Consider the following 23,573-nt stretch of genomic DNA (forward strand, 5'->3'; position numbering starts at 1 on the left):
TATCATTTCCGCATTTTGGCCTACGAATTGATGTCACACATACCTGCACCACTCTATATATAAAGCAACAATGAAGTTGAAAGTACTTACACAGCGAGCAGGGACAGTAAGTAGACCCGATGCAATCTACAACCTATACACAAATATGCCAAATATTGCTTGTATTTTATATCTGTGTGTGTTTATCATTGGGCTTCGAGAAGCATAAACATAGTGGTTTAATGATTGATTACTGTTTTAACTCGCCGACGTCATATTAAAACTATTGAGAGCTGAAAGCTTTGACAACTGTTAATGAGTAGGCTAATATTGGTCTTTTTACAAGATTTTGAGAATGTTATTTTTTATTGTAGACATGATTTCATATTGCAGGTGCTGCAAGCCTATTTGGTTGTACTTTTTGAAGATAATTAAAGTGAAAGCGATAAAAGTATTTAAAACAGGTTGTTTATTTTTAGTAGGCATATGACAAAAAAAGTAAGTAAAGAGCAGCATGAAACAAAACAGTCTGACTCATTCACCAAGTGAGATTGAAGTATTCATCAATTCATGGCAATTTTGTTGAGGAAGAGCTAAAATATTGCTTTGCTTATTATTTATTTTGCTTTTTTAATAGTAGGGTCATTCTACAGAAACGTCCACTTTTGGTATGACAAAATTACTTAAAATGTATTTCTTTTTCTAACATTTAAACTTAGACCACATTATTATATTACACTTTGACTTTATGAATACACATAAATGACAGCTTAATGATTTTTTTTTTTTTTTTTACATTTATTTAAAGATTGCATGTCCCCTTTTTTGTCACTGGTGTTACCTTACTTCTCTGGCATTTTTTTAAACATTTTTATGAAATATTATTTCTCAATTTTTTCAGAACATGCAATCAGAGTTACTGAATAATAATGATAATGCAAAAAATAAGGAAATGTTGTGTTATTTATTTTAATCAGGTTAGTTAAAAGTGTGATTGAATGATAATTCAATTGCGCAACCATGTATTTGCTATAACACCGAAAATATTTGAAAAACAGTTATAAAAAAGTAATAATGCATTCCTTTACATCTTAATTCTTGGGTGTAGCAGAATTCAATGGATGTAAAATTATTATCATGTCACATATGACATATTTTATTTAATGTGACAGACAAAAAACAGTAACACCAGTGACAATGAATCTCCAGTGACGTATACATAGGACCAAAGATCCTTAATTTTTCAACTATAATTAAGTAGATTGGACTACATTTTTACATTTTGTGTACAACAAAAACTTATCATTGACACTTAGTGAAAGCAGTCAGTAAAAGATCATAAACAACATTTTAAAACTGTCTGTAAATACGCTGTCTGTAAAGTCGCTGCACTGAATACCCTTAATTTAGCCATATCTGCCCAAAGGAGGATTAACAATGAGAAAGAAAAGTTATAATCATGTAATATTAGTGCTATTTTATGCAAAAGAACTAAATGAATAGCTTTAAATAAAGTTTATCTGGAAACGGGTAACACCAGTGACAATTTTCATGAAAAATGCATTTTACAAAATGGCTGCTGCAAGGTGTCAACCCACATGTTGTCAATCATGATATATTCACTAAATTAAGTAATTTAATCCATTTGTATTCTAGTTTTTTCTTTATAATTCCCTAACAATAAAGTAGGTCACACCAGTGACTTCAACTAAAAGCTTCATATGAAATTATGATTTTCTAATAAAAATTTCTGATAATTGAAAAGAGATAGTGGAGTTTTCATTGGCCTTTCTTCATGGATCTTCAGGAAATAGGATGAAGGAAGTCAAGTGATGTCATCAGTGTGATTTTTTTCTTTCAAAATAAGAGATTTTTGTTAAAGGTAACACCAGTGACACAACAACAGGGGACAACCATATTCATTATATATTTTATAATATTTATTCAGCATTTTTTTTAATGTCATTTACATTATATATTTGATAGTTATGCATACATTATTGTAATTAAAATGGTAGAAAAACCTGTTTCTGAGCTCAAAATAAAGCACTTTCTCTTTGGAATTTTTATAATTAATTAAAAAACAAATATTGCCACATTGATGGCTCAAGGAGGTTTAATTGTTCAAATAACATATTGTTTCATATTAAAATATATATAAAAACATTGTAATCCTAAAGTGTTTTGCAAGTGTAATATTTCTGTAAAGTCTAGGGACAGAAAAGTGGACGTTTCTGTAGAATGAGCAAGTAATTAATTAACATGTTTTTTTGTTTGTTTGTTTGTTTGTTTTGTTTTCTGGCTTGTTTTCTTACTTTCTAGTAGATGCGAGACCATTAGCTCCAAACAGGCCTAACAGGAAACTAGCTAGTCTCAGGGCTGTTTCCCTAAACTGTATCGTAAACCTGCCGTTCAACTACGTTGGTTAATGACAAAGAGTTTAGAACCCAAGAGGCGACACTCTGATACTTTTTGGGCAACAGCCACTAGACGGCGGTCCGGTATATTATACAGTAGCCTACTGTGCAAAAGTCTTAGGCACGTCAGTATTTTCACCCCCCCAAAAAAGGCTTTAAGCCAGTTATTTATACCTTTTGCTGTAGTGTGTCAATAGGAAATATCCGTTCACATTTCCAAACATTCATTGTAATAATCCAGTGAGATTTTTTAATACACCATAAGACTGTTAACAGCTCGTGCTCCACATGGAGATCAGATCTCACCATCATCAAATCCGTCTGTGATTACATGAAGAAACAGATGAAACTGAGACAAACCAAATCCGGAAGAACTGTGGCCTTCTTTCGTAAGGAGTTATATTAATACAAACGCAACCATGCATTTCTGCTCTAAACACTTGTATTTTGTTTTCTTACTGTGATTTTGCTGATATTTGCACACTGTAAAAAGGCAAAATATTTCATTATAGTTTAGCGACATCAAGTGGACATTTTCTTCACCAGATTCTTAGTCATCATAATTGAATTACAGGAATGATTTATGTGTAGATTTTAATGTTTTAACTTTGTCCAAGACTGACTATAAAAAAAAAAAAAAAAAAAAAATATATATATATATATATATATATATATATATATATATATATATATATATATATATATATATATATATATATATATATAATAATTAGTTTAGAATAATGATATAAATAAAGATATAGGCTACACAATAAAAATCATGATAATATTACTTTATACTGTCAATTTCAGAACTAAAGTTGGAGCAGAAAACTGATGATGACTGGATTCACATAGATGACCAGCAGAACATTGATGTGAACATGACAGAAGAACACAGAGATGAACGTCCTATGATTACTGGTAATAACTAGAACTAATTTCTAATTAGATTGGGAAAAATAATAGATAAAACTGAATTACTTTTTTGTTTGAGATTAGATGTCTTTGCCTTGTCTGAATTAATTTACATTAACCAATACTTTAATTCCTCTTAAAGGAAAAAAATATTTCATCCTTTTACCTGGGAGATCCAAACCTCAAGAGGACATCATAAGAAATGTTCTTCAACAAACACCAGATCTAGAGGAGGTGTTCACTGAAGAGGAGTGTGATTTCATTCTGGCTTTCTGCATTATTGTTTCAAGGGCAGGAACTGACATTGATGCTGCAGTGAATGAACTTAATGCCGTCTCAGGTGATGTACTCTTAATGTAATGTGCATGATGTGTTTTGAAATTGTTTCTTATTCTAACTCATTTTAATAATGAATACATAACAACTATATTGACCACTCCAACAGAGACTAAACCAGCTGTCTTCATGGTGCTTCATCACACATTTGACACCGAGAAGATGGTATCAGACAGCTGCAGTCATGTGACCAGGATGAACACACTCGCAGTGGACTGTCTGTTCTACGAGGATAAATTCCTGGACTGTGTTAGGAATCGTGAAGCTCTGGAAAGAATTAAACAATGTTTTCCACCACAGGTATCCAGTTCTTCAGGATAAATGATACATATTAAACAATATATAAAATCTGAAATATGTTTTTTAAATGTACGGTTTAGGGTAAATAGAATATATAAAAATGTCATATTATTTAGAGAGAGCCTAGTGTGGCTTAAACACATAGTTAAATGTAATAAATAATGATCCAGTCATACTTTCTGATCTCAACCCAATCACTTTTCCAAATTGAAGATGAATCTGCTTTTGCGGTTTGTAACCTCTCAAGACAACAGTAGCTTGTGTGGCATGAATCGATATTTGACTTTCTGGGGTTTACAATAACTTAACATATGGCAAAACAGATAAAAGAACCTTTAAATACAAATGTGTTTCTTAAAGTGATTATTAAACAGGTGCAAAACACAAAATGCTGCATAAAAACAAAGCATAGTAAACTGATTTAGTAAACTGGGTGGATTCATTTACAAAATCTATTCCATGGAACAGCTGTTTTTCTTCACAAAAATCTAAAGTAAATTATGCTGACATCTTTAATAATTGATCCAGAAATCATGTTCTGTTAACAAATATCTCTTTTCTGATACAACAGGATACACGAACACAGAAAAAAAAAACTAAAGCATCTCCTGGTGAGTATGACTTTTTTTTTTTTAAATGTACAGTACAAACCAAAAATTGTACAAACCATAAATTATTCAGACATTAGATATATTATAGGCCTATATATATATATATATAGGTGGGCATAGACTATTTTTTTTAATCTAGATTAATCTCACTGTAATCTTGGAATTAATCTAGATTAAAATGGCTCATTTGAATTCTGCCGAAAACATTCAGAATATGTGTGCAACCCAAACAATAACTAAAAGTAATCCGCCATTTTGTCCGACAAAGCAGTCAGGAGTTAGAAGATTAACCTCGGTGGAGTTAAACTTGAAAAATTGTGTATATTGACATCTTTCGCGTTTGAAACAACATTGATTCTCATGTTCATTCATGTTTATTTGATGCTATAAATTGACTCATAGTAAGAGATAATCGGTTTATGAGCCTCTTGAGCTGAGGCGCTACAGCAATCTGTCACAACCATGGTCACGACACATTAAAGAGCAACAAAACGTTTTTTATTGTTTGAATTTCTTAAAAAACTGCACAGTTTTAAAGCTGGGACTTTGTTTAATATCATAAGTAACCTGCTCTGTCTTTCTCTGTCGACGTGTTGTCAGTGTCCTCTTTGCTCCGTGGTGCATTTATCATTTATCAGCGTGTGGCGTGACAGCGCCACGGCTTGTTGGACAAAGCAACAGTAACTAAGGGGGTGGGTCTTTGCGAAGGGTCAATAGGTTTGCAATCACATGGTTCTGGTGATGCGCGAAATACCGGTGGAGGGCAAGCAGTGAAAATTAGAATGGAAGAGATGGAGAAAGGTCCGTTCTGTGCTGGATTAGAAAGGTATAAACAGAAAATCACAACATATGTTGGACGTGATCTTTATGTTATGAAGATGAGCGACTTTTCCACTGAATTGAAAGACTTTCCTGCCATCAAGGAGGTAGATTTAGAGCATGTAAAGCTGCCGTCACGTACAGTTCTAGTCTAGGTTTGTTAATATCGCGCTGCCTTTACTGCTAGTGAAGTTAGGACAGTATTTTGGATTTTCTGTCGCGATTTTGAAAATATCGCCATTGTAGGTAATTTATGCTGAATTGAGAATTGCCTTTTCTACGTGTAAAAACACACTAAGGGAAGCAGGTTAGTGGCAGGGGGGGTAGGCTACAGCTCCGTCGCTCCGTCTCGCGCACAGTTGAGCGCGAGCCTTTCAAAGATAGCCTACTCCTTTGCCCGTGAGCGCGGAAAGACCGTGGTCACAAAAAACGTGGCCACTATTCAGAGAGTCAAATCTAGTCCACCGTCTAGTAAACGTTTCTGAAAACACATGAGAAACATCATGAGACAGGAGACATGCAGTACTGAACATTGGACGGTCCATGCATGTGGATTTGGATAAAACAGTTAATCGCTTTGATGGCGTGCCCGAACGCCGTTTATACATTTACAGTGGTGTATATCGGACGGGCCACGCAGGGCTATTAAATTCTTATTAATGGTGCTTGCCAAAGGCAAAGCATCATTATTGTTCTCCTAAATACATATTATTCTGCTTCTTCTTCCACTAAAATTTCGGCGCGTAACTAGTCCCGCAGTTTTAGTCATGGACCCACGAATGAGGTGTCAAATCGTGCAGATTATTCGGGAATGGTGTGCTATGACTTTTATAAGCGATCGGGTGTACAATGTTCGTTCAGTGGGCGAAAAATCGCCCGAAAAATCCCATAGACTTAACATTGCAATGAACTTTGATAAGTCATAGCTCCTAACGAGAATTTCATAGAAACATGTGCGTTACCACGTTTGAAGAGGCTGACAGGCTCTGTCAGACCATACCTCAAAATGGGGTGTAAGTTGTACCCCTGGGGGCCCAAAGTTGCCCCATAGACATACTATGGTGAAGCTGTGCCCATGAACCAGGAAGTACTGTGTTTTTCCTACTATGGGAAATTACATAGGGATTTTGTATTGAACATAACTCTGGATCACAATGACATAGAGACAAGGGGGTGGGCTCATTTCACTCAGGTGACCAATCAGTCTCCCAGGATCATTGTGAAGCTACCAAGCCATGCCCTAGCAACCATATAGAGCACCATAGCAACAAGTTCCATAGACTTCCATTGAAAAAGATCAAAGGAATATCTTTGGATAGAAGTGTCATAGAAACTCATTGCTCATTTGACTCGGGGCAGCAAATTGCCAATCACACATCATCTTAAAGACTTCATAGTTACGCCCTAGCAACCATTTAGAGCACCCTAACAACCCAAAGCATAGAGGGATATCTTCAAATCTGAATGTGATAGAGGCATGGGGGTTAGTTTATATCATTCATACTGGCAAGCAGCCTTTGTAGTATCATCATTTGCAGATGCAAAGCCACTCCCTAGCAACCAAACAGAGTACCCTAGCAACCGTTTTTCAATATATATATCTCTGCATCAGAACATCATAGAGACATGGGGGTTGGTTTATATTGTCAAGTAGCCTTTGGAGTATCGTCATTGGTAGCTACCAAGCCACTCCCTAGCAAGCAAACAGAGTACCCTAGCAACTGTTTAGCGAGACCTATATCTCTGCATCAGAGCATCGTATAGACATGGCCTTTGGCTCTTGACTCATGCTAGCAATCTGGACTTCCAACATGCTACACATGCTAGCAGTGAATAGCTACATGCTAATAATGATTAGCTAAGTGCCAAAGTTGGCTGTGAATACGCTAGGAACTCTATAGATACTCCATAATAACTATCTGCGACAACTACCAGCCACCTAGTAACACCAGAGCAACCACCCAGGTTACCATAGCAACCGCCTAACAACCACCAAGAACACCCTAGCAACACATTAGCAACCACCCCAAGTACCTTAGCAACTGCCTAGCAACACCCTAGCAACCACCTAGCAACCACCCAGAACACCCTAACAACCGCCTAGCAACACCTTAGTAACCACACCAAGTGCCTTAGCAACTGCCTAGCAACACCCTAGCAACAACCCAGTTACCATAGCAACCGCCTAGAAACCACCCAGAACACCCTAGCAACCGCCTAGCAACATGTTAGTAACCACCCCAAGTACCTTAGCAACACCCTAGCAATCACCCAGGTTACCATAGCAACTGCCTAGCAACCACCTATAACACCCTATCAACCACCCAGAACATGATACAAACAAGTAAAAATGTGTACGCATAATGCTAGTAGCATGCTAAATAATGTTAGCATCATGCTAGTAGCATGCTAATCATGTTAGAATCTTATTACAAAAATGATAACCATGTTACCATAATGCTAGCAAACATGCTAATCATGTTAGCATCTTGTTAAAAAATGCTAACAGCATGCTAATGGTGTAAGCATAATACTAGCAACATGCTAATCATTATGTTAGCATCATGCTAATCAAGAGTGCCAAGTTTTGCCACTGTAAGCACCATTCACATTTTCTTCAGGAAATGTACATTCTATTATTAATATGCCTATTAAACCTAAATAAAATGAATAAAATAATGAACAAAATTAAGTTTTTGTCTAGGCTATATCAGTGACTGGATTTTTTTTAATGATAACAGACGCTCATTTATCCTATCTTCATGGCTACAGTCAATACAGTCATAAAGTCACATTTTATTGGCATGATCTGGCATTTAAAGTATTTACAAAATATAGCCAACATAATATAGGCCTACAGAAAGGATGCACGAAATGAAGGGGAAAATATAGCAAATAGGGCTACATAACAATGAATTTAAAAAAAACAATAATGATAGCATATAATAATAAATAATATAAAAATATGAAATAAAAAAACAATCAGTGAATGGATTTCAAAGACTGTTGGATGTGATAAAAATATACACATATTCATATTTATTGATACACTTCATTCGAATGCTGCTGTAGGCATCGCACACAACACAATAGGCAACATGTTAATATCACTTCTTAATTCTGCGCTTTTTCATTTTAAACCACTTAATACCAAGTTAATTATTTACTGTATATTATTAAATTAAAAAACAACATCCTTTCTTAAACATAAAAACTCTAACAATTCCCTCACATTCACATAGTCCTTTATACATTACAGTTTGTTTCAAAGAAGCTTTACAGTGATAAACTGGAAAATAATAATTCAATTATGCAAACAGAATTCAGAAAGCAGTAAAAGACAGTGATTGTTCAGCTGGGGCCTCATGTACAAAGACTTGCGTTGAATTCATTCTAAAACATTGCGTACGGACAAAGCTGAAAATGTGCGTATGCACAAAAAAACCCAGATGTATGAATCTCTGCGTACGAAGGATCCCACGCATATTCTCTTTGTACATCCCAATTAACGTAAAATTGAGCGCACATGCACGAGCAAAACACCCCGCCCAGTCTCCTCCCTTAATTAAATCTATTTAAATATGTTAATGAGTTCACTTGGGCAAAAGAAAGCAGTAAGAAAATGGCTAAAGCAAGCGGCAAGAAACGAAACTTTACAGAAAGTGAATTGGAAATGCTACTATCAGAGGTAGAAGCGAGAAAAAATATTTTATTTGGAACTTTGTCCTCACTTGTTTTTACTTTTGGTACACATAGTTTACCTATTTAATTTTCAAATGCATGCAATGTAGCGGACCAAAAGTACACCAGAGATTTTACGTATCCATTGCATTTATGGCAAATGCGTTTACCCATTAATAAGGAACAGACTCAAATCACAGTTAACATGTGCCTGTGTTTATTTAGACTCATATGGTGCAACAGCCGGAACATCCACTGGCACGCACTCGGAATCCGCCCCTCCTGAGCAGCCAGCGCCCACTGTGGCCAGCGTCTCCAGTGTTTCTGGAGTTTCCAGTGCTCCCCCCAGTGCTGAGGCCCGTCCGTCTGGCCGCATCTTGACGCATGCAGTTCCGGAGTCACAACAGCAAATCGTTATGGCCATTGGAGAAATTAACAGTCACCTGAAAAATATCACTGACGCACTCACAGACATAAGCCACTCATTAAATGAATTGGTCAAAAAATTAACTTCGTCTCCAGTTACCATTTATATTGTCGCAATCACATGTTGACGGGCCTGAATGGCTTGTTGGTTGGGCTGCACATACATTGGTCCTGGGTCAGGGTCATCTGGCGGTGCTGCCACCTCACCAAGTGGTATGCCATGCCTGTGCGCAACATTGTGCAGCACACCACAGGCCAGCACAATGCTAATCCTGTCAAGGCAGCGCCACCAACATTTCAGCTGCCCAATCGCCCGCTCTACAACTGACCGAGTGCGAGAATGGGCATCATTGTATCTGCACTCTCGGTCAGTTTGTGGGTTGGTGAGGGGGGTTAACAGCCACGTCTTTAGTGGATAACCGCGGTCTCCTGAAGGGTTGTTGAATAATTAAATGCAAATAAATAAAAATAAAAAAGTACTTTTAGATAGAACTATAACTTTAAATGCATCACTCACCAAGAAGCCACCCATCGCGCACCCTGCCAGCTTGGAACCTCATCCCAACCATGCTGTTTGTTAGGATGTATGAATCATGGGTTGACCCAGGCCACCTTGCCACAATATTGCGCCACACATTTGTGCATCACATATTATCTGCACATTTATTGAATGGAAATGTTTCCGATTCACATATGCAAATTCATCTTCAGATGGCGCCTTTATAGCAATGTGTGTGCAGTCGATCGCTCCGATTACATTAGGGAAACCGGCTATCGCTGCAAATTGCGTTTTAATGTTTGGCTGGTCAACTGCATCATATGGGAACCTTATATACCTGGTAGACATGCGGATGATCCCGTCCCATACAGCTGGCATTGCGCGGCTCAAAGACGACTGGCTTATTCCTGAGCGGTCTGCCAGTTCCCTTTGGAAAGAACCAGTTGCAAGGAAACCAAGTGTTGTCAGCACCTGTAAGGGAATGGGTATTGCGTGGCTCCTCGCTGTCTCTCTCTCTAGATTCGGACCCAACTCAGCACAGAGTTCCAAGAGGATAGCCCTTGGAAATCTGAAACGGCTGATAAGCCAGTCATCATCCTGGGCCAGAAAATCATTGTGGTCCCTAAAAACTCGTTCTCTTCGGATTCTGCCATTAGCAATATCATCTAATAAGGCCAAAGCTGCCATTGCCATAGACTAAGGGTTGTATCAATTTGCACATGCTTTTATATGTTCTTACTTAATTGCATAATTGATAGAATATTCCCATAAGGCTTGTGTGACAATATATGTCAATTATTTTATAAATTTCAAATTAATAGCAATGCTTCCCACAGGTGGTGGGTGCGATAGACTTGTAGAACAATTCGTTGTGTAATGTATGCAACTTCCCTTCATTGCCTGTAAGAGTCGCCAACGGACAAAAACAATGAGAAATGTACATACGCCAGACATGAAATTGGCGTGGAGAAACGCACATTCTCGCGTTAATTTCAGTGTTAGTACATCCGACCGTGAGCGTGAAAGCTGGCGTACGCAAAATTTTTGTGCGTACGCAGAGTTCATACATGAGGCCCCTGGTCATTTCAGTGTTGTTTCAGTTCAGTTAGATGAATTCAATTAAACTATAAAGCAGTTCTGCAGAAAACAGTAAAGTCATAATCCAACTCTGTTGAGTTCTCATCCAATAGTGTCAATGCAGTCAGATCAATATTATTGAATAGTAGGTGTCCAACTAAGCAAGCCAGAAGTGGCAGTGACAAGAACCCAAACTCCATCAGATGACAGAATGAAGAAAAAAAAAAACCTGTGAGAAACCAGGCTCTGTCGAGGGCCAGTTTTCCTCTGGCCAAACAAATACAGTGCGATTATGATTCAGCTGCATCAGAAGTTAGATTGTGGACTGATATCATTCAGAAATCTTTTATCCAGTTTCTTCTCTTGAAGATCAAACACAGCACAATGCCATGTAGAGGGAGGAGGAGTTGAAGTGGCCTTGCGGAGGTCTCGTCTGGTTCTCTTGGTCTTTGCTGAAGAACTTTGATGAAGAATGTTGTGTTGACGAGGTCTTCACAGCGGATCTGTCTCCAGAGCTTGTTTAGTTGTCATGTTCTCTGCTGATATTCAGGGTTTTTGTGGTCATCTCAACTATCTGTTCTGGATATGGAATGAGACAGACTAATTTTAACATAAATGTCATTCTTCTTATGATGAAACAAGTATATTGGACGATATAAAGTTGACTTTACATCGCGTGGCTGGATGTCGTTAGCTTGACAAAATGATCTCGTGGCCACAAATTATTATCACGTTCCCACGAGTTTATATGTCGTGGCCATGACAAAACTAAGTGAACCGAACATGTCCCCTCCTGGTCACCGTACTTTCAAACTGGATTCTTGTCTCCTGTCAGTTTCTACTGGGGAAAGTGCAAAACATCACAGTATCATTATGAAACTCTTCTGTAACTGTGTCATCAGGACCAAGCCCTGAATAGTGCCACCTTCTGATCAAAATTTATAATGAAAAAAAAAAGAGAAGCTAATAGCTTTTGTTTAATTTAGCCTATTCTAATTACACTGTCAGGAATGAAACTCAAGGTCCAATTGAGGATGAGTAAACAATGGTCTGACAGCAGACAGCAAAACGAAAGGCAGAAATAGGAGCGGTAATGCACTGCAGGTGCAGCTGCTCTGATTACCTCACATTATGGTCTGATTATCTGACAATAAATTAGACCGGTGACAAAAACACACACACAGGTCCATCAACCATGACAGAAACTGGTCTTGATAGATTCCTTGAGTCATACCGAGGACAATGATACCAATTATGCCATATTTAGTCAAACTTGTGTGCCAAAACCTAGATTTTCAAACTCCTAGACCGTTTGTCTGATTTTCACCAAAATTGGCTCAGGTCATCTTCAGAGCATGCACGCCGGCTGAAAGTTATTAAAAACTTTTCAGTTGATCACACCGTTCTTGAATAACGCATCAATAAATTTGATGGCATCCGCCTAGCTTATTCTGAGGCTGTTGCCATATTGACACCAACATTTGTCTGCTCACACTGACCACACAACATCAATTTGGTAAAAGTGTTGGTCAAATGTGATAAGCAATTTAATCATATTACATGTGATTTTTTTAAAAATGATTTTTCAGACATTTTGACTAGAATAATTTAATTACTTTCAATTACTAGTTTCTGCCCACTGCTGTATTTTTTGTTGTTATTGTTCTTATATATGAGGATCAAATTGACTTCATTGATTTCATAATGATTTTGGCTTGAACTCCTAATCATTCATTCTTTTTACAGGGGAGACGGATCGTCAATCGACATCAACTGAAAAATCAACGTTTTGGCCCAAATTTAATTTTCTTTAAGAAAGCAACCTTATTGGTGTTGTTTTATTTTCTTAGTTTTTTTTTTGTTTAATTTGATAATAATTTATAATCATTAGTCATTTACATAGTTATCATTCATTTGTTCATATTATTATTGTTATTATTTGATATACATAATTGATCATTTATTCATATTATTAATTTACATCATTTAATCAGGTTTTGTTCTATTTATAACAATCTGGTGTAATGACAAGCATACAGTAATTACTATTTGGTGATAAGTATCATGCCATGATACTTATGAAGCGTATAAATGACAGGGTTAAATTTTCCATCACCCACCCCTTCCCTACACAGTTTACCTGAGGACTTAAATATAAGTCATGGCATAATAATTATTAATGGATTATGGCGGGGAAAAAACAAAAAACAATTAGGAGAAACAGTAAGTACAGGGGGTTAGTTCACCTCTGGCTATACAGTCAAAATATAATGACAGTAATTAAGTAAATATTTTGGTAACACTTTAGTAAGGGGAAAAATTCTCACTCATTAGCTTGCATATTGGCTGCTTATTAGTACTTATAAAGCACATATTAATACCTTATTCTGCATGATGATAGTCTACATCCCTAAATCCTACCCCATACCTAAACTTAAACACTACAACAACTACTTTACTAACTATTCATAAGCAGTAAGAGTTTGAGGCAAAAGTTACAGTTAATAGTGTTCCCCATACCAAAGTGTTACCAATATTTTAACTATGTTGATGAACCGGTAAGATGTATGCAGTGAAATGAAATCAATAAGTAAGGTGTTAAAAATGTAATAGCTAGAGTGGAGTCTGAAGTGGCTTGTTATAGCTTCGAGTGAGTTTTTCTGTTATGTAAAGTGCTTCTGTTTTAATGTACTATTAGGCTTATGATTTGTTTGTGTGAAATTGGCATTGATCTGGGAATGCTACAGTATAGTGATTTGTTCAGGAGCACTGTGTTTTCCTCTTTGTGATCCGAGTATGAAATGTTTGTGTATATCTCAGATTCAGAATGCATTGTCCTCTCAATCCATATATTTCCATATTTACTGTTAAGCAGCCAAATGCAGAATATTAAAGGTTCAGTTCCTAAAATGAAAATTCTGTCATCATTTATATCAATCCAAACTCATATGACATTATTTCTTATGTGCAACACAGAAGAAGAAGTTTGCATCACTGGATATTACACACTTAACATTTATGTTTACTTTTCACATTTAACATTTCAATATAAAGGCCATATATAATTATTGGGGGGCAATACTTTGCCTGATCTCTTTTGCCATAAGCTTTCTCTTTGAAGTTTAAGGCCCACATTCGCTTCAAAGCATCTTTGAGAAAATATCATATTGTGAGCAATATGTCAATAAAATAGATTTTAATTGAAGTGTACATAATCAGTGTTATTAAGGATCATTCCTGCTTGAACATTAATGTCTTAATAAAAGGTTATTGGATAGGCCTATTCTGAAGCTATAAACAAAAAACAAAGAAAAAAACTCAAATGCGTTTAAAAACTATTGCCCTGTCTGTGACAAAGCTTCTCTTTACAAATAAAAGCTTAAATTTCTCGGTACAGATGAAGGAAGCTAGAATGAAACAAAAAGTGATAGTCACCTCAGTGGCCAGACTAAAGTATAAAAATAGAGCTGCTGAAGTCATAATATTAGATGACCACACAAGATCAAAAAAAAAACAAAAAACGCTGGAGTTTTCATTGTTATTTGCTGTCTCCTTGTAGTGAAGGTGAAAGGTGAGCTCGCTGTTGTGTAAATAATGTTTTAATGTTACATTTTAAGGTTTGTTTTCCACATTAAAATAGTCTTAGCATAGTGTAATTGTTATGATCACCGTCTGTTCCTGTCACTTCCCGGACTACATTCCCCACCATCCTCTCTGCCAGTCACATTCACACACTCCACACTAATCACCACACCCAGCTGCAGCTCATTACCAGGACTATAAAGGACTTTCACACTCAACACCTCACTGTGAAGTCTTGTTTACAGTGTGTTACAATTCTAAGCGTTGTCTCCCTGTTTGTTACTGTTCTTGCCTGATTCCTGTTTACGACCCATTGCTGCCTGCCTCGATCCTTTGCCTGTACCCTGACTAAGACTCTGCCTGTTCCTTACTGTTCCTGTTCAGACCCTGCCTGTACGACCACTCTCACTTTTAATAAAAGCTCTGCATTTGGATCCCTACCTGAGTCTCCCATCGTTACAGTAATACTTTGAAATATGAATTCTAAAACTGATCTGAATCAAAACTGGATTGTTTCAGGCCAAACGGGGTGTAAAGGGCAGATGCTTTTGTGCTGATAAAGGAATGAATAAAATCTCTCAAAAGGCAATGGAGAAGGTTGAAATCATCCCTCCCAGTCCTTCTTTTAAAAGACTGGAGATTGTGTAAGAATTTTGTATTATTTGTTTATTTATTTTTTGCATAAATGCTTTCAGAAAACATTGCCATTTTCTCTGTCTTTGCATGTTTGTGAAGTGTCACTCTGAAGAGGTGCAGGGAAGAAATACTTGAATCCAGGGTCAAAATTTACCAAGAAGTATACTGAAAGCCATTCAAAAAAAAGGTAAAGATGCAAATGTATTTATTTCTTTTATATTTTGTTTAAAAACATAAACCTCAGGAAATGAATGAAATGAATGCTAGAAAAAAGTAATATCGTTTGTGTCTCCTCTGAGCAGAAACACACAGCAGCCCACAGTATTAAACAAATATAGAGCCAAAGTCCTGGTCCACGGAGGAGCCGCCTGTGCAGTAATTAAATCTCTAAAAATCATCTGCTTTTATCTACATTAATTATGTCTGAAAATCTAGAGACACAATTTATACATTCATTTAATTGAAATGCTGTGATATGTACAATGTAATCAATGCTAAATAAATTCTGTTCATCTGATGCGATTTCTTTGCTAACATATCATCTAGTTCAAGCAAACATACACATTTTTCTTCCAGGTTCTTCTTTTACCCTACTCTCACAATGACAGATATGCTCTGAAAAAGGAATAATGAGATAAAGCTAATCACGTCATGTACTTTCCCATCTGAGAATCAAATATGAATTACAATATCAGTTTCACTCGACTGTATGCATTGCATTTTATTAAACCACACGCATGGAACAAATACTAGAGTAAAAATACTTTAACAGCACAGTACTTTGATGGGAGGCAAACTTCTGTCTTGAACATTATACATTAGCTGAACAGTATACTTTCTCTGAAAAAGCTCATTCTGCTTGTTTAGTTTAAAGCAGAGCATTTCTCAGAAATACTTCATTCTAGACTCTAGAGGAAGTCTCATGTCACATGTGACAGTCATGTCAACAAAATGCTACAGTAAACACAGAAACACCTTGCATTAAATTTCCTGCCATACTGGTCATTGCTCTAAAAATATCAACGTGGTTACAGTTACAACTCTGATGCATTTCTGGGTTCTTTATCTTGTGGCATTATGTCCTCTATTTGAATGCTGCACAAAAGGTCTGTGTGCTTTACATTCATTTGTAACATATTTCATGAACACTATTTAGAGTAGACAACAGATTTAGGGTAATTAGCTTAGATTAGTTATTTTTCTAAAAAAAAAAAAAAAAGAAAAGAAAAACAGACGTTAATAATGAAGTTATATACAAAATAAGGAAGAGAAAAAAAAGTCAGAAAGTCTGGATTTTATCAAGTCAAATGCAATGACTTGCAACTCAGTAAGTGTTGGAATGTAACACACAAAAAAGGAGTAAAACCCCTTAACTTTCCTGCTTAGACTATGGGGAAATAAGGGGAATTCCATGACCCAAGACAGGAACGGTAGAAGCCTTTGCTGAGTAATACCTGCTGAAACTTCCTTACCGTGACACCACAGCCTAATTTCTGGATGGTGAAATCAAACACAAATTCTTCTTCTGTTGAATCAGTGTCTTGATGTCTATTCTGACATCACTGATATTCGGGGGTCAGACATTTCCTAAAATTTGCTGTTGTCCATGGCCCGTTTCCAGAGCAGTATATCTGTCCATTCATCGGGGTAACAGAAATCGGCACTATTCATGTTTACACCACAGACTCGCTCTCTCTAGTTTCACATAAATGCAACTGACGCCATCTTGCATCTCATTTAGTGAAAACTTATTGAAATATGGTTGCAGTTAGTCTTGTTGTTGGGCCAGAGAAGAACTGACCACCGACTGTGCCTGGTTTTTCTCCATTCTGTCACCTGATGGAGTTTGGGCTTCTTGCACTGTCACCTCTGGATTGCTTAGATGGAAACACTAATTCAACAATAATATTGAACTGCCTGTAATGATACCATTGTACGAGAACTGAACTGAGCTGAACGACGACATCACTGTTTTCTCCAGAGCTGCTAATAGATAAAATAAGTTTTAATAACATTTTTTACAACTGAAATGAATCGACACAGAACTTAAGCAGGACAATGACACTATTTTCTTCTAGAGCCAAAACACACTTTGTTGCATTATTTTCAAGTTATCACTGTAAAGATGCTTTGAAACGATCTCTATTGTAAAAAACACTATATAAATAAAGGTGACTTGACTCAGGCCAGTTGTTTTGTACATTGTCATGAACTGGTGAATGTGATTTCACCAAATTCAACATGCTCATGGATCACTATGGTTGTTAATCCTGAAACAACATCCCAATCAACCAGTCAGATTTGAGGGACAAATTTACAGTTTATATCAAGTTTAGGCTTACAACAATGGTTAGGTGCTTCTACATCAATTTCATTCACTGATCATTTCCCTCTGATTTTAGAGATAAGTTATGGGTAGGGTTAGGGATAGGGATATGGTTAGGAATACATTTTCAGACAGGAATGTTATTCTGGAATCAACAAAATATGTTGACCCAGGAACATGCAAAATCATGATGCAAAAGCTTTACGATAATATACAGGAAAATTATAAAATAACACAGATTCAGATTAACATGAAAAACATGCACACATTTTAAGATAAAGTATCCTTTTTTTAAAAAAAAAAAAAGGTTTTGTACATGCATTATTGCATTAAAACATCCATCTTCTTCAGTTTAGGGTTGTTATGACTTGGCAGAATTATGCCAGGATGATGTCATTTTTGACAATGGAAATGAAAGGGATTTCCCAAGAAAGTACATTTAAACCTTACATTCAGTTTTACATTCACATTCACATCTTGGTCAAGCATGAACCGGACCATCTTTCTCCTGTCCTTGGTCTTATTGATCTGCATGGCTTTCACTGAGGGTAAGAGCTTTTTCACATCTTATCATGACATTGAGCCTACAATTGTACATGTACTACATGCTTTATGAGTGCATGTTTGAGTACTTGTTTATATCCAACATCTTTTTGCGTTTTTTTGCATAATAGTGAGCAGACAAACATCACAAGTCTAACAGGTCACCTAAAGAATGAATAAGTTAGATATTTTACACTCGAGTAACAACATCCATATAGGGTAGCATCTAGTTTTATTGTCTAGTTTTTTATTAATATCTCTGGTTTAGGCCAGCGGATGTTCATAAGCAAGCGATGTCTGTGCTCCAGAACATATGACAGTCTGCGGCCTGGAAACATCAAGGAGTGGAAAGTGCACAAACCTAGTGCATTCTGTGACAACACCGAGATTGTGTAAGGCATATTGATTATTCAGAATGTTTTTTATGTTTTGTGTGTGGGTGTGTGTGTGTGGAACAATGCGCGATCAACAAATATATCAGTGTAAACTAAATCCTCCATATTTTGCCAACAGAGTGATTTTGAAGAAACCTCATATTAAAGTCTGTCTGAATCCTAAATCGCCACAAGGACAACGACTACAATTGAATTAAGACACTCACACCTGGACAGCTGAGCTCCAAGTACACACCAGATCATCCATCAGATGACTAGAAATGTTCAGGGTTCCTTTTGTGATTGTAATTTTGGAAATGGTGTCTCTCAGTAATTGATTTATTAAAAAAGATCCTTCAATTCAGAAGATGAAAACGCTTCAATTCAGTTTAAATTATACTTTGACGTACTGTATTCTGCTGTTTCACATGCAGTGCCAGTCTGAATGCTGTCATTGGTCATTTTTATGTAATTATGTAATGTTACTATTGTGTACTTAAAAAAAAAAAAAAAAGTTTTGAAGTTTGTAGACTGCAGGACAGCGTTTTCATCACAATTAATTAGAGCAAATGAATGAAATTTTGAGTCTGAATGTATTTGTCATTATTTTTTATTTTTTTATGATGTTCTTTGGATTTGACCATATTGTTTTTATGAAATATCCTTTCATGCCAAATTAAGGAGGTCTTAGGCATTCAGTGGGGAAACCCACAAATCTTGGAATCTGGTCAACCTATATATATCTGTAACTGCCATTAGAACTGCCTTGCATGGTTTTCAGTAAACAAGCCTAGAAAAAATGGAAAAAAAATATTGTTTGTCAAAGAATATGTTGATATAATATTTAGTCAGTGTTTGATATTGAATGGTTATTTATTTTAAACAACAAAAAGTTTTATGTATATTGTGCAAAATGTTGCATTACATTTTAATACTTTATTTTTTTTAAACAATCTAAAACAAACAGAATTAAAAAAATAAACATGAATTTATGTCAGAATGTCTTATTATTTAGTTTGGCTGCTTTTGCTTTAATGAGAACAGTTCTCAGACTGAATGAACTCCAAAAATTTGTGTAAATCCTGATGGTCATGTTTTCCAGATTTTAGATGATTCATATAACATATTGATCTTCAATGGAAGAACATCTTCTTTTTTTTATATTGAACTAGAAGTAGTGCAGAATCTGAAATATTTATTGTGTTGTTCTTATATATATTTTTTCCCCTTGTTGGATTATGCCCTCTACTGGTCATAAGTTGTAAAGGCTATGTGGCGCAATACCAGCACAAACTGCATCCTACAGTATTTCAATAAATAAACCATATTGTCTTCAAAGAGGATTTAATAATGATAGATCCAGGGTGTTTAACAAGACTCCAAGTCTGTGATAAGTTTGTGAAAATAGAAAAGTAAACAAAAAAGTCTATAAGGAGTAAGAGTGACCATAAATTAGCCAGTGGCCTGTGCTCCTAACCCTAAATTGTTTATTATGCTTTACTATACTTTATACTTTATACTTTACTATACTTTACATTTTCTCAAAGAAAGAACAATACATTTTTTGAAGGCCACCACAACTGCCATATTATGATTATTTTTCACTGCCATATTAGTCCAGTAGATAGCACTAAAGACCATTTTTATTTTGCAATAGTGATTCAGGGCGGAAGATAGACAGTTCTTTCTTGAGTTTTTAATTTCAGGTATAGCCTACAGGATATATGCAATATATGTGGCAAGGTCCAGAAGGAGGCACTTCTGGTAACAAAGATAACATGTCTCAGAAAAGCTTTAAATGAACCAAAGCCAAAAAGGTGTTGAACACCACAGAAAGTACACTTCTATAATGTACTTAAAGTGCTCTATTTTTGCGCACTAATTTTGTAATTAATATTCTAAAATTCTTCTTTAGTACTTCTTAAGATAATCTTAAGAACATCTAAGTGAACTCAGCTATTTTGAGACAGCATGAAATATGAACTAAAATGTGCTTTTAATATACAATCTCTGTATTTAAAAATATGTATTTAGCTACCACTTGTAGTACACTATGGGTTCAAATGTATGAGTGATTACTAAATACATTTTTTAAATACAGAGGTAGTATATTAAAAGCACATTTTAGTTCATATCTCATGCCGTCTCAAAATAGCACAGTTGAGTTCACTTAGATGTTCTTAAGATTATCTTAAGAAGTACTAAAGAAGAATATTTAGTATATTAAATACAAAATTAGAGCACAAAAATAGAGCACTTTAAGTATATTATAGAAATGTACTTTTTTTCACCTGGGCAAGCTATACTTCCTGAAACTTACATTTGATCCTGTGGAAATCTTTGAATTTCTTATTAAATGAAATTATACAGAATGAAAATGATTTTGTTACATTAGAAAATGGTGTTTTATTGGAGTTTATTAATGCCAAAAGTTAAAAAAAAAAAAAAAAAGAAAGTCTGTTGAATTGCACTAAACGAAAAAAAAAAAGTGCATTTCGTTAACTGTGTTTGCATTTTAATGCATTGTATTTTTAGGGCTTGCATTTTTGTGGGCTGAAATTCAACATGGTCATACATTTATGCTGTGAATATTTCAATTCAAAACATTTCACCCTCATTTTCATTATTAAAAAATCAAAGATACATATTCACCTTTCAGATTTAACTTCCAACATATTCAGTCTGTTTAAAAATACAACCTAAAATATTCAAGAGGCAATTTTTGGTCCATTTTATTTCGCTTTATAAATTCGCTTCCACAAATTTAGTGGTTCAAATTCGACAGAAAATTCAACATTGGACATCCAGGAACTGCAGGAATAGCATGATCTCCATCTGCTGTTAGTCGCCTCACCAGCAGGTGCCACAAGGATTTATTAGTTTCACTTAAAAAAATGCATTCACTTAAAAATAACGCAAACTAAGGTGACACCACAGTGACTACGCTACTCCAGTCATGATTGCGAATCAGTTTCTGGTTGATCGACTACTTCAGACGTTTCATCGTTGGACTCAGGCTCGAACTGATACAGTAAAATCAATGCTATCTGTTCTGTCCATACATTGTATACAATGTCTTGCGAATTGATAGCTGTCATTCAGTCACAAAAGACTGGGCCATCTGACCAATCAAAGCAGTGTAGGCTCACTGGAGGACCCCCAACACTGCAGGTTTTGTCTTTCTCCCTTATTAAACACACCTGATTCAACTCATCACCCAATTAGAAGAAACTCCACTACCTGAAATGAGTGTGTCAGACAGAGGAGACTTTCAAAATGTGTTGGGGGTCCTCCAGGACCAGGGTTGAGAAACACTGGTTTAGAGAGACTGATTCTTCAAACTGCTTATGAATCATTGAGAACTGAGGTGAAATTAAATGTATATTATGAGAAAACCAAAGTGTTTTTTTTTTTTTTTTTTTTACCTTGCATGCATGTAAACTTTTTGTAGGAGACTCCCAAAACAATGTTAGGAACCTTAAAAGAGGCATAATCGGGGCTCTGTGCAACGTCATCACAGAGATGGATGCGCTACTAGGAGGCAGATTACTGATTACTGTCTCACCATTACTGAGAGTTAATTTCTTAATATAATCGGCGGAGTCTGTGCTACCTAGGCTTCCAAAGTAATTGATGCTAGCCATTTCCTCACTGTCACATAACTAACTAGCTGTCACATGTCTCATGTCTTGTACAGCATGTTTACAGTATCAAGTTTCTTTCAAATGTGGCGGGTCGTGACGTAGCCTAGTCGTAAACATTTAGGATAGAAAGGCTCAACAGCCAACAAAACCAGGTAAGTTCAGAAATTCATAGGGTATGTTTTTATCATTAGCAAACTTAGTTGGACAATTTAATTCGAGACCTGATGACTAATGTTATACTGTACAAACATTAAAACTCCTTTTTCTCAGATTTCTGAAGCCTTTTTCGATCACGCAGTGAAACTGCACAGCCATTGGTTTGTGGAGCTGTAAGTAAACGAACCAATGACGGAGCGGCTGAGCCGTGCAAGCTAATGGTGAGCAAGCCTGCCAAAAGGGGCAGGGTATCGGGCTATTAGAAGCGGCCGTCTCACCTTGGCAGACTGATTCATTCTCCTTCAGTGACGTAGATCTCATCTCTTTGCTTGATCGCGAGACTTAAAGCTGCCTTAATCTGCAAGCAGCTGGAATTCGCCACTGATCAGCTCACTGCTCTTTGAGCAGTTTGATCAGCTCGCCTCTCCTCTGCTTGCCGCTCTCTATTCTGCACGCTGCTCTATAGCAGCCGCTGCCCACGAGCAGCCTGCAGCTCTGACCAGCGCGCCACCTCGTCAGCAGCCAAATCAGTTCACCGCTCTCAAGCAGCTCTGTTCTCCACTCCGCTCTCAAGCAGCCTGGTCAGCGCTTCGCTCACAAGCCGCTGCAGCGCAAAGCGTGTGCATCCCGGTATTTCCTTCTGCAGCCACAGTTGGAATTTAAAAAAGTACATTTCTAAAGAGCAAATTTCTGCAACGTTGTTGCAAATGTCGCGCCATGGCTCTCAAAGGCCATTGAACAGCTTGGTTTAGAGTGGTCTGCGCCTGAGGAATCCACACGCAGCCACTTCTTCCCGGAGGTCCATGACGAGCTCACAAAGTCGTGGCACGCCCCATACTCTGCCTGCCTGTGTTCTTCTGCCTCTCACACTCTCACCTCTGTTGACGGCACGGAGCAGAAGGGGTATGTGAAGCTGCCTCCTTTGGATGAGGCCGCACACCTGTGCCTGCCCTCCACCATTGGATGGAAAACGAAAGTCGTCCACCCATCCAAGCCCTGCCGTATGACATCGGCCCTTGCTGGAACGGCGTGCACCTCGGCCAGCCAAGCAGCGTCTGCCCTGCACTCAATGACGGTACTCCAGCTGTACCAGGCTAAGCTCCTGCAGGCCCTGGACGAGCAGCACCACGGGCCTGGCCCTGCACCCCACCAAGACCACAGTTCATATCAACCGCCTGGAGATGATGGCGGTATATCAAGCTCTCTGGTGGGACACCATGTCTTAGTCAGATCAGACAGTATGACAGTA

At 36.9% G+C, this 23,573-nt stretch overlaps 2 protein-coding genes across 2 annotated transcripts; both read left to right on the forward strand.

The window, feature by feature from the left end:
- Nucleotides 1-25: 25 nt before the first annotated feature.
- LOC137034993 (uncharacterized) lies at nt 26-9,615 on the forward strand. The gene is made up of 6 exons (XM_067408238.1): nt 26-106; nt 3,210-3,320; nt 3,457-3,654; nt 3,760-3,950; nt 4,522-4,561; nt 9,287-9,615. Exons 2-6 carry the CDS (start codon nt 3,281-3,283, stop codon nt 9,613-9,615), a joined length of 798 nt encoding a protein of 265 aa, XP_067264339.1. The 5' UTR covers nt 26-106; nt 3,210-3,280.
- A 7,919-nt stretch (nt 9,616-17,534) lies between these two features.
- Nucleotides 17,535-19,402, forward strand: LOC137034918 (C-X-C motif chemokine 11). The gene is made up of 3 exons (XM_067408157.1): nt 17,535-18,155; nt 18,419-18,542; nt 18,664-19,402. The coding sequence occupies exons 1-3, from the start codon at nt 18,095-18,097 to the stop codon at nt 18,740-18,742; spliced, it is 264 nt and encodes an 87-aa protein (XP_067264258.1). The 5' UTR covers nt 17,535-18,094; the 3' UTR covers nt 18,743-19,402.
- Nucleotides 19,403-23,573: the final 4,171 nt, after the last annotated feature.

This window comes from Chanodichthys erythropterus, chromosome 13 (assembly GCF_024489055.1).
Source record: "Chanodichthys erythropterus isolate Z2021 chromosome 13, ASM2448905v1, whole genome shotgun sequence".
Taxonomy (NCBI): domain Eukaryota; kingdom Metazoa; phylum Chordata; class Actinopteri; order Cypriniformes; family Xenocyprididae; genus Chanodichthys; species Chanodichthys erythropterus.